Source organism: Ceratotherium simum, chromosome 29, assembly GCF_057802395.1.
Source record: "Ceratotherium simum simum isolate JZ-2026a chromosome 29, ASM5780239v1, whole genome shotgun sequence".
NCBI lineage: Eukaryota > Metazoa > Chordata > Mammalia > Perissodactyla > Rhinocerotidae > Ceratotherium > Ceratotherium simum.
The window spans coordinates 13545266-13560412 of NC_141928.1; the positions used below are offsets into that span (position 1 = coordinate 13545266).

Sequence of the window (15147 nt, forward strand, 5' to 3'; positions counted from 1 at the left end):
ATGGAGGAAAGAATTAGCATTATAGATAGGAATACAGATATGCTCCAGATGGAAGAAGAGAGAGAACTAAGACTAAAAAGAAATGAAGAAAGTCTCCGAGAAATATCCAACTCAATTAGGAAATGTAACATAAGAATTATAGGTATTCCTGAGGAGAAGAGAGGGAAAGAGGAACAGAGAGCCTATTCAAGGAAATAATAGCTGAGAACTTCCCAAATCTGGGGAAGGAGCAGGAAATATCAGTAAGTGAAGCCAACAGGTCGCCTAAATATGTCAACAGGCAAAGGCCCACTCCACGGCATATAGTAGTAAAACTGGCAAAGGTCAATGACAAAGAAACAATATTAAGGGCAGCTAGACAAAAACAAAGAATAACATATAAAGGAACTCCCATCAGGCTCTCAGCGGATTTCTCAACAGAAACTTTACAGGCTAGGAGAGACTGGAATGATATTTTCAAAATACTGAAAGATAAACCTTTCAGCCAAGAATACTTTATCTGGCAAAAATATCCTTCAAATATGATGGAGAAATAATAACTTTCCCAGATAAACAAAAGCTAAGGGAGTTAATGGCCATGAGACCCCCCACTACAATAAATGCTCAAGAAGGACCTCAGGCCTGAAAAAAAGAAGAGAAAGGGAATACAAAACTTGGAGAAAGGAGAAAAATAGGTAGACAAAATCAGAAAAATAGTAGATCTTCACTGGAATAGGATAGTAACCACTTAAATACCAAAATCAAAGATCAAAGGAAGGAAATCATCAAAAATAAATATAACCTCATCACTTAAAACACACACCCACAACACAAGATAGAATAAGTTGTGACAAGAATAACTTAGAAGGGGAAGAGGAAAGAGATCGAACTGACTTAGTAAAAGGGAATTAGAGGTCATCAGATAATGGACTATCTCATACACAAGATTTTTTATACAAACATCAAGGTAACCACTAAACAAATAATCAGAGCAAAATCACATAGCATAAATAAAGAGAAAACTAAAAGAGTCACAAGACAGAACAATCAAACTGAACTGGCAGGCTGAAACACATGGGACAAGAAACAAAGGAAATGCAAAAGAACTGGAAAATAAGCCATTAAACAGCAACATTAAGCTCTCATATATCAATAATTACCCTAAATGTAAATGGATTGAACTCTCCAATCAAAAGACACAGAGTGGCAGGATGGATTAAAAAGCAAGACCCAACAATATGCTGCCTCCGGGAAACACATCTCAGCTCTAAAGACAAACACAGGCTCAGAGTGAAAGGAAGGAAGACAATACTCCAAGCTAATGACAAACAAAAGAAAGCAAGTGTTGCCGTACTCATATCAGACAAAGTAGACTTCAAGATAAAACGGGTTAAGGAAGACAAAGAGGGGCAATATATAATGATAAGAGGGACACTCCACCAAGAAGACATATTAATTATACATATATATGCACCTAACATGGGAGCACCAAAGTACATAAAGCAACTATTAACAAACTTAAAAGGAGATATTAACAACAACACAATAATAGTAGGGGATCTTAATATCCCACTTACATCAATGGATAGATCATCCAGACAAAAAATCAATAAAGAAACAGTGGAATTAAATGAAAAACAGGATGAGATGGACCTAGTAGACATATACAGAGCACTCTATCCAAAAACAGCGGACTACACATTCTTCTCAAGTGCACATGGAACATTCTCAAGGATAGACCATGTTTTGGGAAACAAGGCAAGCCTCAATATATTCAAGAAGACTGAAATCATAACAAGCATGTTTTCAGACCACAATGCTATGAAACTGGAAATCAATCACAAGAAAAAACTGGGAAAGTGAAAAAGATGTGGAGATTAAACAACATGCTACTGAACAACCAATGGATCATTGATGAAATTAAAGGAGAAATAAAAAATTATTTGGAAAAACGAAAATGAAAATATGCCATACCAACTCATATAGGATGCAGCAAATGAGGTCCTGAGAGGGAAATTCATAGCAATACAGGCCCACCTCAACAAACAAGAAAAAGCCCAAACAAGCAACCTTAAATTACGTGTAACAGAACTAGAAAAAGAAGAACAAATAAAGCCCAAAGTCAGCAGAAGGAGAGAAATAATAATAATTAGAGCATAAATAAATGAAATTGAGATAAAAAATCAGTAGAAAGGATTAATGAAACAAAGAGTTGTTTCTTTGAGAAGATAAACAAAATTGACAAACCCTTAGCCAGACTTACTAAGAAAAAAAGAGAAAAGGCTCAAATAAACAAAATTAGAAATGAAAGAGGAGAAATTACAATGGATACCACGGAAATACGAAGGATTATAAGAGAATACTATGTGAAACTATATGCCAACAAATTGGACAATCTAGAGGAAACGGATAAATTCTTAGACTCATACAACCTCCCAAAACTGAAGCAAGAAGGAATAGAGAATCCGAATAGACCAATCACAAGTAGAGAGATTGAAATAGTAATCAAAAACCTCCTGAAAAATAAAAACCCAGGACCAGATGGTTTCTCCAGTGAATTTTACCAAACATTCAAAGAAGGTCTAATGCCCATCCTTCTCAAACTATTCCAAAAAATGGAGGAAGATGGAACATTTCCTAACTCATTCTACGATGCCAAGATCACTCTGATACCAAAGCCAGACAAAGACAATACAAAAAAGGAAAATTACAGGCCATATCACTGATGAACATAGATGCAAAAATCCTCAACAAAATTTTGGCAAACCAAATACAGCAATACATTAAAAAGATCATACACCATGATCAAGTGGGATTTATATCAGGGATGCAGGGATGGTTCAACATCTGCAAATCAATCAACGTGATACACCATATTGACAAAACGAGGAATAAAAACCACATGGTCATCTCATTAGATGCAGAGAAGGCATTTGGCAAGATCCTACATCCATTTATGATAAAAAATCTCAACAAAATGGGTATAGAAGGAAAGTACCTCAACATAATGAAGGCTATTTATGACAAACTCACAGCCTGCATCATACTCAACAGGGGAAGTCTGAAAGCCATTCTTCTGAGAACAGGAACGAGACAAGGCTGCCCACTCTCACCACTCTTATTCAACATAGTTCTGGAGGTTTTGGCCAGAGCAATTAGGCAAGAAAAAGGAATAAAGGAAATCCAAATAGTCAATGAAGAAGTAAAACTCTCACTATTTGTAGACGACATGATTTTATATATAGAAAACCCTAAAGAATCCATTGGAAAACTATTAGAAATAATCAACAACTACAGCAAAGTTGCAGGGTACAAAATCAACCTACAAAAATCAGTTGCATTTCTGTATGCTAATAACAAACTAACAGAAAGAGGGCTCAAGGAGAGGAAGTCAAGATGGCGGCGTAAGCAGACTCAGAACTCACCTCCTCCCATGGACACAGCCAATTTACAACTACTCGTGGAAAAATTACCCCTGAGACAGAACTGAAAACTGGATAAGAGGAACTCCTCCAACAACGGACAATCCTAACTGAGGTAGAAGAGGCAGAAACTCCCTTCTGGAGAGGAAAAACGCCGCCTTCACAAGCCGCAAGCTTCACGGCCGCCCAGGAGCAGCCCACAGGTATGCAGCCCTCCCAGGAGGCGCAGGACCCTGAGCGGGGGAGCGCCCCCGCTGTGGGCATTTTGTGGACCCAGCACAATCAAGATGAGTGGCACAATATCTGACTTTGCCTGCTACTAAAACATTGGGGAAAACCCCCAGAAAAACTGGTTCACAAAGAAATTAAAACCGGTTCTTAAAGGGCCCATGTGCAAACTCACCCATTTCAGAAAGCAACCTAAAATCACCAGAAAGAAAGGTGCACAGTGCCTTGGTGAAAAGAGACTCACCTAATAGGCCCTGTGTGCATCTTGGTGAGAGGTGAGACCTCTCCAGGGACTGGGACATTGGCGGCGGCCATTGTTGTGGCCTGGTTTGGGCATGCTGGCACAGACGCCATTGGAGTTCTCCCTGAGGCCTGCTAGCCCAGGGTCTGCCCCACCCACCAGAGCACTGATTTAATCCAGCTAAGCCAGGGCAGGCAGCACACCCTAGAAACTGGCCCTACCCAAGAACAAGCCCTCAGGCAACTTGTGGGCCTGCATAAATTGGTGACTGGATTCTCTGCAGCCTGGCAACTGAGCTGACTTCAGTGGGGCAGGGCATGCACAAGGAGCACATGGAGAGTGTGCGGCAGAGGTGGAGTGTGTGGGGCTCCCGATGTGGAGAGACTGGGTCTGCTTCGGGAGGTCGGGGCACGCACACGGGGCAGACTGCGTTGACTGTGTGTGTGTGGACCTGTGGGTGGCAGGGCTTGTCAGCTGCAGAAGACTTGTGCTTCTCAAAGACCCACATAGGGGGTTTCCCCCACCTTCCAAAGCCTGAAACAATTGGGTGCTCCCGGGCCTGAGGCCAGCCCCACCCAGCAGCAATCCTCAGAGAGCTGACAAGAGACCTAATAGGCTAGAGGCTTACAGCAATTGTAAGGCCCTGAGCCTAACAACCTGCCACACTGGGACCCTACTCACTTAAAAGATATACTGCAACACAAATATGGTATTAGAACTTACAGCCAACTGTGCTGGGGCTCCCCACACCTGATAAAGAGACTGAAGGGCCCACAACAACTACAAGCAGCTGAGCATTACAACAGATGGCTGGGAGCATAACTCAGCCTCCCTGGGCGCCTACAGGGCGAGGAAACAGGCCACAATAGAAGGACACACGTAGTCCACATAGGGGTCACGCCTGGAACATTGAGAACTGTGGGAAGCACACTGCAGGCCTCCTAAGCCATCACTTACATAAGGTCACCTATCCAAGAGCAGGCGACGTAGCTGACCTACCTAATACGTAGACACAAGCACAGGGAAAGAGGCAAAATGAGGAGGCAAAGGAATACATTTCAAGTAAGGGAACAGGACAAAATCCCAGAAAAGGAACTAAGGGAAACAGAAATGAGCAACCTACCCGACAGAGAGTTCAAACTAAGATTGTTAAGGATGCCCACTGATCTGGGGAAAAAATAGATGAATTCAGTGAGAATGTCAACAAAGAAATGGAAGATATAAAAAAGAACCAATCAGAAAAGAAGAATACAATACTGGAAATGAAAAATTCACTAGAGAGACTCAAAAGCAGAGTAGAGGATACAGAAGAATGGATCTGCAAGCTGGATGAAAGACTAGAAGAAATTACCCAAGGTGAACAGGTAAAAGAGAAAAGAATTAAAAAGAGTGAGGACAGTGTAAGGGACCCCTGGGACAACATCAAGTGCGCTAACATCCGTTTCATAGGTGGAGAAGACACAAGGATGTGTCTCCTTCCAGGACACATCCATGTCCCAAAAGGAGAAGAGTGAGACAAAGGGGCAGAGAACCTATTTCAAGAAATAATAGATGAAAACTTCCCTAACCTAAGGAAGGAAACAGACATCCAGGTACAGGAAGCACAGAAAGCCCCAAAAAAGATAAACCCAAAGAGGCCCACATCAAGACACCTCATAATCAAAATGTCCAGAATTAAAGATAAAGAGAGAATCCAAAAAGCCGCAAGAGAAAGTCAAGTTACATACAAAGGAAACCCCATAAGACTATCAGCTGACTTCTCAGCAGAAACCTTACAGGCTAGAAGAAATGGCATGATATATTTAAAGTGCTAAAAGGGAAAAACTTTCAGCCAAGAATACTCTACCCAGCAAGGTTATCATTCAGAATGGAAGAAGAGATCAAAAATTTCCCAGACAAGCAAAAATGAAGGGAGTTTGTCACCAGGAAACCAGTGCTACAAGAAATGTTAAAAGGACTGATTTAAGGGGAAAAGAGAAGGCCACAAATAGGAAAAATTATCTATTTCCATGATAAGAGGGTAATGGATACAAATGCACAAAAAAGAGGTTAGATATGATATCAAAATCATAAAAGGAGTGAGGAGGGGAATTAAAGAGTAGAGCTTTCAGACTTAGGTCAAACTAAAGAGACCATCAATTCTTTATAGAAGAAGAAAGGAACAGAGAAAGACTACTAAAACACTGAGAAAAACAAAAGTTAAACAATGGCAGTAAGTACATACTTATCAATAGCTACTTTAAACATCAACGGACTAAATGATCCAATTAAAAGGCATAGGGTGGCTGACTGGATAAAAAAAACAAGACCCATATGTATGCTGCATACAAGAGACACACTTCAGACCTAAAGACACTCACAAACTGAAAGTGAAGGGATGGAAAAAGATAGTCCATGCAAATGGCAATGAAAAGAAAGCTGCGGTAGCAGTACTCATATCAGACAAAATAGACTTTAAAACAAAAACTGTAAAAAGAGACAAAGAAGGGCATTACATAATGATCAACGGAACAATCCAACAAGAGGATATAACACTTGTAAATATCTATGCACCCAATGTAGGTGCACCTAAATATATAAAGCAATTATTAACAGACATAAAAAGAGAAATAGACAGCAACACTATAATAGTAGGGGACTTTAATACTCCACTTACACCAATGGATAGATCATCCAAAGAGAAGATTAATAAGGAAACATTGGCCTTAAATGATATACTAGAAGAGATGGACCTAGTAGATATATACAGAGCATTCCATCCAAAAACTGAAGAATACACGTTCTTTTCAAATGCACATGGAACATTCTCCAGGATTGATCACATATTAGGCCACAAAACAAGTCTCCATAAACTTAAGAAGATTGAAATAATACCAAGCATCTTTTCTGAACACAACGGTATGAAACTAGAAATCAACTATAGGAAGAAAATCAGAAAAGCCACAAATACGTGGAGACTAAACAAAATGCTACTGAACAACGACTGTGGCAGTGAAGAAATCAAAGAAGAAATCAAAAAATACCTGGAGACAAATGAAAATGAAAATACGACATGCCAGAATTTATGGGATACAGCAAAAGCGGTTCCAAGAGGGAAGTTTATAGCAATACAGGCCTATCTCAACAAACAAGAAAAATCTCAAATAAACAATCTAACATTGCACATAAAGGAACTGGAAAAGAAGAACAAACCAAGCCCAAAATCAGTAGAAGAAGGGAAATAATAAAAATTAGAGCAGAAATAAATGAAATAGAGACCAAAAAAACAATAGAAAAAATTAATAAAACCAAGAGCCGGTTCTTTGAAAAGATCAACAAAATTGACAAACCTTTAGCTAGACTCACCAAGAAAAAAAGAGAGAAGGCACAAATAAGTAATATCAGAAATGAAAGAGGAGAAATTACAACAGACACCTCAGAAATACAAAAGATTATAAGAAACTACTATGAAAAGCTATATGCCAACCAATTCGACAATCTGGAAGAAATGGATAAATTCTTAGAATCATACAACCTTCCAAAACTGGATCAAGAAGAAGTAGAGAATTTGAATAGACCAATCACCAGTAAGGAGATCAAAACAGTAATCACAAACCTCCCCAAAAATAAAAGTCCAGGACCAGACGGCTTCCCTGGTGAATTCTACCGAACATTCAAAGAAGACTTAATACCTATCCTTCTCAAACTCTTCCAAAAAATTGTGGTGGGGGCAAAGCGCCCTAACTCATTCTATGAAGACGACATTACCCTGATACCAAAACCAGACAAGGACAGCACAAATAAAGAAAACTACAGGCCAATATCACTGATGAACATCGATGCAAATATCCTCAACAAAATACCAGCAAATCACATACAACAATACATTAAAAAGATTATACACCATGATCAAGTGGGATTTATTCCAGGTATACAGGGATGGTTTAACATTCACAAATCAATCAACGTGATACACAACATTAATATAATGAAAAATAAAAATCACATGATCATCTCAATAGATGCAGAGAAAGTATTTAACATGATACAGCATCCATTTATGATAAAAACTCGGAATAAAATCGGTATACAAGGAAAGTACCTCAACATAATAAAGACCATATATGACAAACCCACAGCTAATATCATCCTCAATGGTGAAAAACTGAAAGCTATCCCTCTAAGAACAGGAACCAGACAAGGATGCCCACTCTCACCACTCCTATTTAACATAGTACTGGAAGTCCTAGCCAGAGCAATCAGGCAAGAGAAAGAAATAAAAGTGATCCAAATTGGAAAGGAAGAAGTGAAACTGTCACTATTTGCAGATGACATGATTTTATATATAGAAAACCCTAAAGAATCCACCAGAAAATTTTAGAAGTAACAAACGAATATGGTAAAGTTGCAGGATACAAAATCAACATACAAAAATCAGTTGCATTTCTATACACTAACAACGAAGTAGCAGAAAGAGAAATTAAGAATACCATCCCTTTTACGATTGCAACAAAAAGAATAAAATACCTAGGAATAAACTTAACCAAAGAGGTGAAAGAGCTCTACACAGAAAACTATAAAACAGTGCTGAAAGAAATTGAAGAAGACACAAAGAAATGGAAAGATATTCCGTGCTCTCGGATTGGAAGAATTAACATAGTTAAGATGTCCATACTTCCTAAAGCCATCTGTAGATTCACTGCAATCCCTATCTTAGTTCCAACAACATTTTTCACAGAAATAGAACAAAGAATCCTAAAATTTATTGGAACAACAAAAGACCCCAAATAAGTAAAGGAATCCTGAGAAAAAAAGAACAAAGCTGGAGGTATCACACTCCCTGATTTCAAAATATACTACAAAGCTATAGTCACCAAAAGAGCATTGTAGTGGCACAAAAACAGACACACAGATCAATGGAGTAGAATCAAAAGCCCAGAAATAAACCCACACATCTATGGACAGCTAATCTTCGACAAAGGAGCCAAGAACATACAATGGAGAAAAGAAAGTCTCTTCAACAAATGGTGTTGGGAAAACTGGACAGTGACTTGCAAAAAAGAACGTAGACCCTTAGCTTACACCATGCACAAAAATTAACTCCAAACGGATTAAAGACTTGAATTTAAGACCTGAAACTATGAAACTTCTAGAAGAAAACATAGGCTGTATGCTCTTTAACATCGGTTTAGCAACATATTTTCAAGCATCATGTCTGACCAGGCAAGAGAAAAAATAGAAAAAATAAACAAATGGGACTACATCAATCTAAAAATCTTCTGCACAGCAAAGGAAACCATCAACAAAACGAAGAGTCAACCTAAAAATTGGGAGAAGATATTTGCAAACCATACATCTGATAAGTGCTTAATCTCCAAAAAAACCAAAGAACTGATGCATCTCAACAACAATAAAACTAACAACCCAATCAAAAAATGGGCAAAAGACCTGAACAGACATTTCTCCAAAGAAGATATACAGATGGCCAACAGACACATGAAAAGATGTTCAAAATCATTAACTATCAGGGAAATGCAAATCAAAACTACAATGAGATATCACCTCATGCCCGTCAGAATGGCTGTAATTAACAAGACAGGAAACAACAAGTGTTGGAGAGGATGTGGAGAGAAGGGAACTGTCATACACTGCTGTTGGGAGTGAAAACTGGTGCAGCCACTATGGAAAACAGTATGGAGATTCCTCAAAAAATCAAGGATAGAACTACTATATGATCCAGCTATTCCACTGCTGGGTGTTTATCCAAAGAACTTGAAAACATCAATGCATAAAGATACATGCACCCCTGTGTTCATTGCAGCGTTATTCACAATAGCCAAGACTTGGAAGCAACCTAAGTGCCCATCAAGGGACGAATGGATAAAGAAGATGTGGTATATATACACAATGGAATACTACTTAGCCATAAGAAATGATGAAATCCAGCCATTTGTGACAACACGGATGGACATTGAGGGTATTATGCAAAGTGAAATAAGTCAGAGGTAGAAGGTCAAATACCGTATGATCTCCTTCATTAAGTAGTAGATAATAACAACAATAAACAAACACATAGAGACAGAGATTGGATTGGTGGTTTCCAGAGGGAAAGGGTGGAGGGAGGAGGGCAAAAGGCATAATTCGGCACATGTGTGTGGTGATGGATTGTAATTAGTATTTGGGTGGTGAACATGATGTAATCTATGCATAAATAGAAGTATAATGATGTACACCTGAAATTTATACAATGTTGTAAACCAATATTACTGCAATAAACAAAAAATTAAAAAAAAAAGAGGGCTCAAAAATATAATACTATTTTCAATCACATAAAAAACAATAAAATATCCAGGAATAAATCTTACCAAGGAAGTGAAAGACCTATACAATGAAAACTACGAGACATTATTCAAAGAAATCAATAACGACATAAAGAAATGGAAAGATATCCCACCATTCACATGGCTTAGAAGAATAAATGTAGTTAAAATGTCTATATTACCTAAAACAGTCTACAGATTCAACCCAATCTCAATCAGAATCCCAATGATATTCTTCACAGAAATAGAAAAATGAATACTAAAATTCATATGGGACAGGAAAAGACCCTGAATAGCTAAAGTAATCCTAAGAAAAAAGAACAAAGCTGGAGGCATTCACAATCCCTGACTTCAAAACATACTACAACGCAATAGTAATCAAAACAGCATGGTACTGGTACAAAAAAAGACACACAGATCAATGGAACAGAATTGAAAGCCCAGAAATAAAACCACACATATACAGACAGCTACTTTTCGACCAAGGAGCTAAGAACATACAATGGAGAAAGGAAAGTCTCTTCAATAAATGGTGCTTGGAAAACTGGACAGCCACATTCAAAAGAATGAAAGAGGACCATCTGCTATCGCCATTCACAAAAATTAACTCAAAATGGATCGAAGACCTGAAGGTGAGACCTGAAACTATAAAACACATAGAAGAAAATATAGGCAAGACACTATTTGACTTTGGTCAGAAAAGAATCTTTTCAGATGCCATGTCTAGTCAGACTAGGGAAACTGAAGAAAAAATAAACAAGTGGGACTTCATCAGATTAAAAAGCTTCTACAAGACAAACGAAACCAGGATCAAAATGAATAGACAACCCACCAGTTGGGAGAAAATATTTGCAAAACATATATCTGACAAGGTGTTAATCTCTATAATATGTAAAGAACTCATACAACTGAACAGCAAAAAAACAAACAACCCGATCAAAAAATGGTCAGAGGGAATGAACAGACACTTCTCCAAAGAAGATGTACAGATGGCCAATAGGCATATGAAAAGGTGTTCAACATCACTAATCATGAAGGAAACGCAAATCAAAACAACACTAAGATATCACCTCACACCTGTTAGAATGGCTATAATCACCAAGACAAAAAACAACAAATGATGGAGAGTATGTGGAGAAATGGGAACCCTCATACACAGCTGGTGGGAATGCAAACTGGTGCAGCCTCTATGCAAAACGATATGGAGATTCCTCAAAAAATTAAAAATAGAAATACCCTATGATCCAGCTATCCCACTACTGGGAATCTATCCAACGAACCTGAAATCAACAATACAAAGAGGCTTGTGCACCCCTATGTTCATTGCAGCATTAGTCACTATAGCCAAGAAGTGGAAGCTACCCAAGCATCCCTCAACTGATGATTGGATCAAGAAAATGTGGTATATATATATATATATATATATATACACAATAGAATACTACTCAGCCATAAAAAAAGACAAAATCATCCCATTTGCAACAACATGGATGGACCTGGAAGGTATTATGTTAAGTGAAATCAGCCAGAAAGAGAGAGACAACACTGCATCATTTCACTCCTATGTGGAATATAAACCAACACACAGTCAGAGAGAACTGTATTGTGCTTACCAGGGGCAAAGGGGTTGGGGGCTGGGCACAAGGGGTGAAGGGAGACATGTATATGGTGATTGACAAACAAAAACATACAACCAAAATTTCACAATTTTATAAACTATTAAGACATCAATAAAAAATTTTCAAAAAAGAAAAAAAAACTATACCAATAAATACACTCATCTCTTCATCTTTTCTACTCCATTCTCATACACCTTCTGTAGGTAAGGAATTTCATTAATTTCTGATGTATTCTTCTTGTGCTTCTTTTTACTCAAACGGGCGGATACTTGTATATTTTCTTTCATTTTTACACAAAAAGTAGCATGCTATAGATGCTCTATAACACATTGCTTTTTTTCCCCTCTAACAATATAAAGCCAGGCATAGAAAGACATATACTGCATGATTTCACTTGTATGAAGATATGAGTGGAAGATAGCAAATACATGGATAAAGAGAACAGATTAGTGGTTACCAGAGGGGAAGGGGATTGGGGGGTGGGTGAAGGAGTAAAAGGACACATATGTACAGTGATGGACAATAATTAGACTACTGGGGGTGAGCAGGATGAAGTCTACCCAGAAATTAATAAATAACAATGTACACCCGAAATTACACAATGTTATAAACCATTATGATCTCAATAAAATTACTGGAGAAAAAAACACAATGTAACCAGGGAATTCTGCCATATTGATTCATAGATATCTTTACAATTATGTTTTCACAGCTCCGAAGTACTCCATTGCACTGATGTACCAGACAGTTTCCTTTTGGAGTCCTAGAATGAGATGGTGGTGATGAATGTACTAAATGCCACTGAATTGAACACCTCAAATGGTTAAAATGGTAAATTTCATGTTATATATATTGTATGACAATAATAAAACATAAAAGGGAAAGCAAGAAGTAATCTCTACATAAGGCCCAGAAAAGAGTTATAAAATAATAATAATGTATATAATTAACATGTTAGTGAAGGGGAAATAGGATAACAAAATATATATTTAAATAATCAAAAGCAAGAAAGAGAAGAGAGAATAAATATGAAACAAATATCTCAAATAATGTATGTATAGTAATATGGAAAATATAAATTCAAATATATCCTGATTACATTAGATGTTAATAGATCAAATTATCCAGAAATGTAATGATCATAGATTTACATAAAAAGAGCAAAACCCAACTTTACACTGTTCACCAGAGACACCTGAAAGTTATGGGGACATAGAAAAACTGAAAGAAAAGTGGTGGAAAAGAAATATCATGTTTACATAACAAAAGAAAGGTAGTATGTCTATAGTAATATCAGAAGAAGTAGATGAGATGTTAAGGTAGGAACCATTGCTAGAGATAAAGAGAAATATCTCCTAATTATAAATTCAGTGGTTTGCTGTTAAACAAATAAAAAAAAATAGCTCTTTTTTTTTTCACAAAGCCTTGCTTTGTAGCATTTGCCAATTTCCATAGTGTTATTACTCCCATTATGGTGAACTCAATCTACCAACATGATATCCCTGAATGTGGAGTTGGAAAGGAATGTGCACAGTCAGCCTGAAGCCAATGCAAGCCATCTTCAGCCACCACTACATCAAAGAATCAGCCCACCAGGAGAGATCATGATGCTAAATCTGTGTGTCCTCAATAGCATGGCATAAAAAATACATAATCAAAACCCGACATATCTAAAAGGAGCAAAAAACAAATTCACAATCACAATTGTGTGACATATTTTGCATATTTTCTACATATCTTTTAAGATATGATGAACAAGCAGAGAAAAATTAATTAGGGATAAAGAATATTTAAAAAAGTAGCAAACTTGACCTAGTTGACATATTAACAACACTATACATGACAGCAGAATGCATATTCTTCTAAATTTATATGGAGTTGTAAGCATACAACAATTTTAGGACATACATCTCACTGTGCTCATGACTGTAATAAGAGGATTTAGTGATTGTCACTTAAAGAAGATAGCCCTATTGACAAATATTTCCAGGGCCTGTTTTATATCTTTGTTCCTCAGGCTATAAATGAAGGGGTTCAGCATGGGGGTAACTACTGTATACATGACCGAAGCAATTATGTCTTTGTCATTGGAGCACCACGATGAGGAGAAAAAGTAAACACCTGCAAGTGTCCCGTAGTATAAAAACACTACAAAGAGATGGGAGCCACAGGTAGAAAAGGCTTTATAGAATTTCTTGGTAGAGGGGACCTTCAGGACGGTGGTCCCTATACGGATATATGAGCCCAAGATAGTGCTCAAAGGCAAGATGAAAAGCATTCCTCCCTCGGTGAAGATGACCAGTTCATTAAGGAAGATGTCTGAGCAGCTCATCTTCAGGAGTGCAGTGAGGTCACAGAAGAAGTGGGGGATGATACTCTCAGCACAGAACGACAGTTGGACCAAGAGGAGGGTGTGCAACAAGCCATGGATACAAGAGAGGAACCAGGACCCAGCTACTAATGAGACACACAGCTCCTGCCTCATTAAGATAGTGTAGTGGAGTGGCTGACGGATGGCCTCATACCTGTCATATGCCATCACTGCAAGAAGGAAATTGTCAAGACAAACAAAAACTATGAAAAAATACATCTGAGAAATTCACCCCACATAGGGGATGGATTGTTGCTGAGTCTGCATGTTTGTGAGCAGTTTTGGAACAGTAACAGTTGAAAAGGAAATGTCGGAGAAGGCCAAGTGGCTGAGGAAGAAGTACATGGGGGTGTGGAGGCTAGAGTCCAGTCTGATGAGCAAGATGATGAGCAGCTTCCCCAGCACCGTGGTCAGGTACATGCCCAGGAACAGGGCAAAGAACATGCCCTGCTGCTCTGGCTGGATGGGGACCCCCAGGAGGAAGAATTCAGACATGTTTGTCTGGTTCTCCCACCTCATACTGCTCTTGTCTCTGGTGGAAATTGGGGAAAGTGAAAAATGTCACTCAACATGCCATAACACTATGGTAATGTCCTTTTTGGTATGAAAATTCTTAATTTTAGCTTTCTGTTTATTTATCACAGTTGTTGGTGTGTGAATCTGTCTGTCCCATTCTGGCTCCAGTGACAAGTTAAATACTCACATTAACTAACTAAGTTTCTTTCCAAAGAAACCTAGGGACAATTATTCTTTATTCCATAAATATTTATTGAACAACCACTTCTTTCCCATATTGAGTACATAGCAGTGAACAAGATATGGGAAGTCTCTATGTTAAAGGAGTTTACATCTTTATATCTAGTCAGGTTCAGATCTCAGTTATTTACTAAGATCACTTGTGAAATGGGCACCGGGAAAGAAGTTCAATCATTTCCTCTTAGAAGGGATGTGAAACTCCCTAAGTTGGAATAGAATTAGTAAAACTTTG

General features: G+C 38.0%; 1 protein-coding gene across 1 annotated transcript; it reads right to left on the reverse strand.

Moving 5' to 3' along the window:
* Positions 1-13739: 13739 nt before the first annotated feature.
* On the reverse strand, positions 13740-14678 carry LOC101392519 (olfactory receptor 1J4-like). The gene is given in 1 exon segment (XM_004423415.3): positions 13740-14678. A coding segment is annotated over 1 exon segment (939 nt).
* Between the last annotated feature and the right edge of the window lie 469 nt (positions 14679-15147).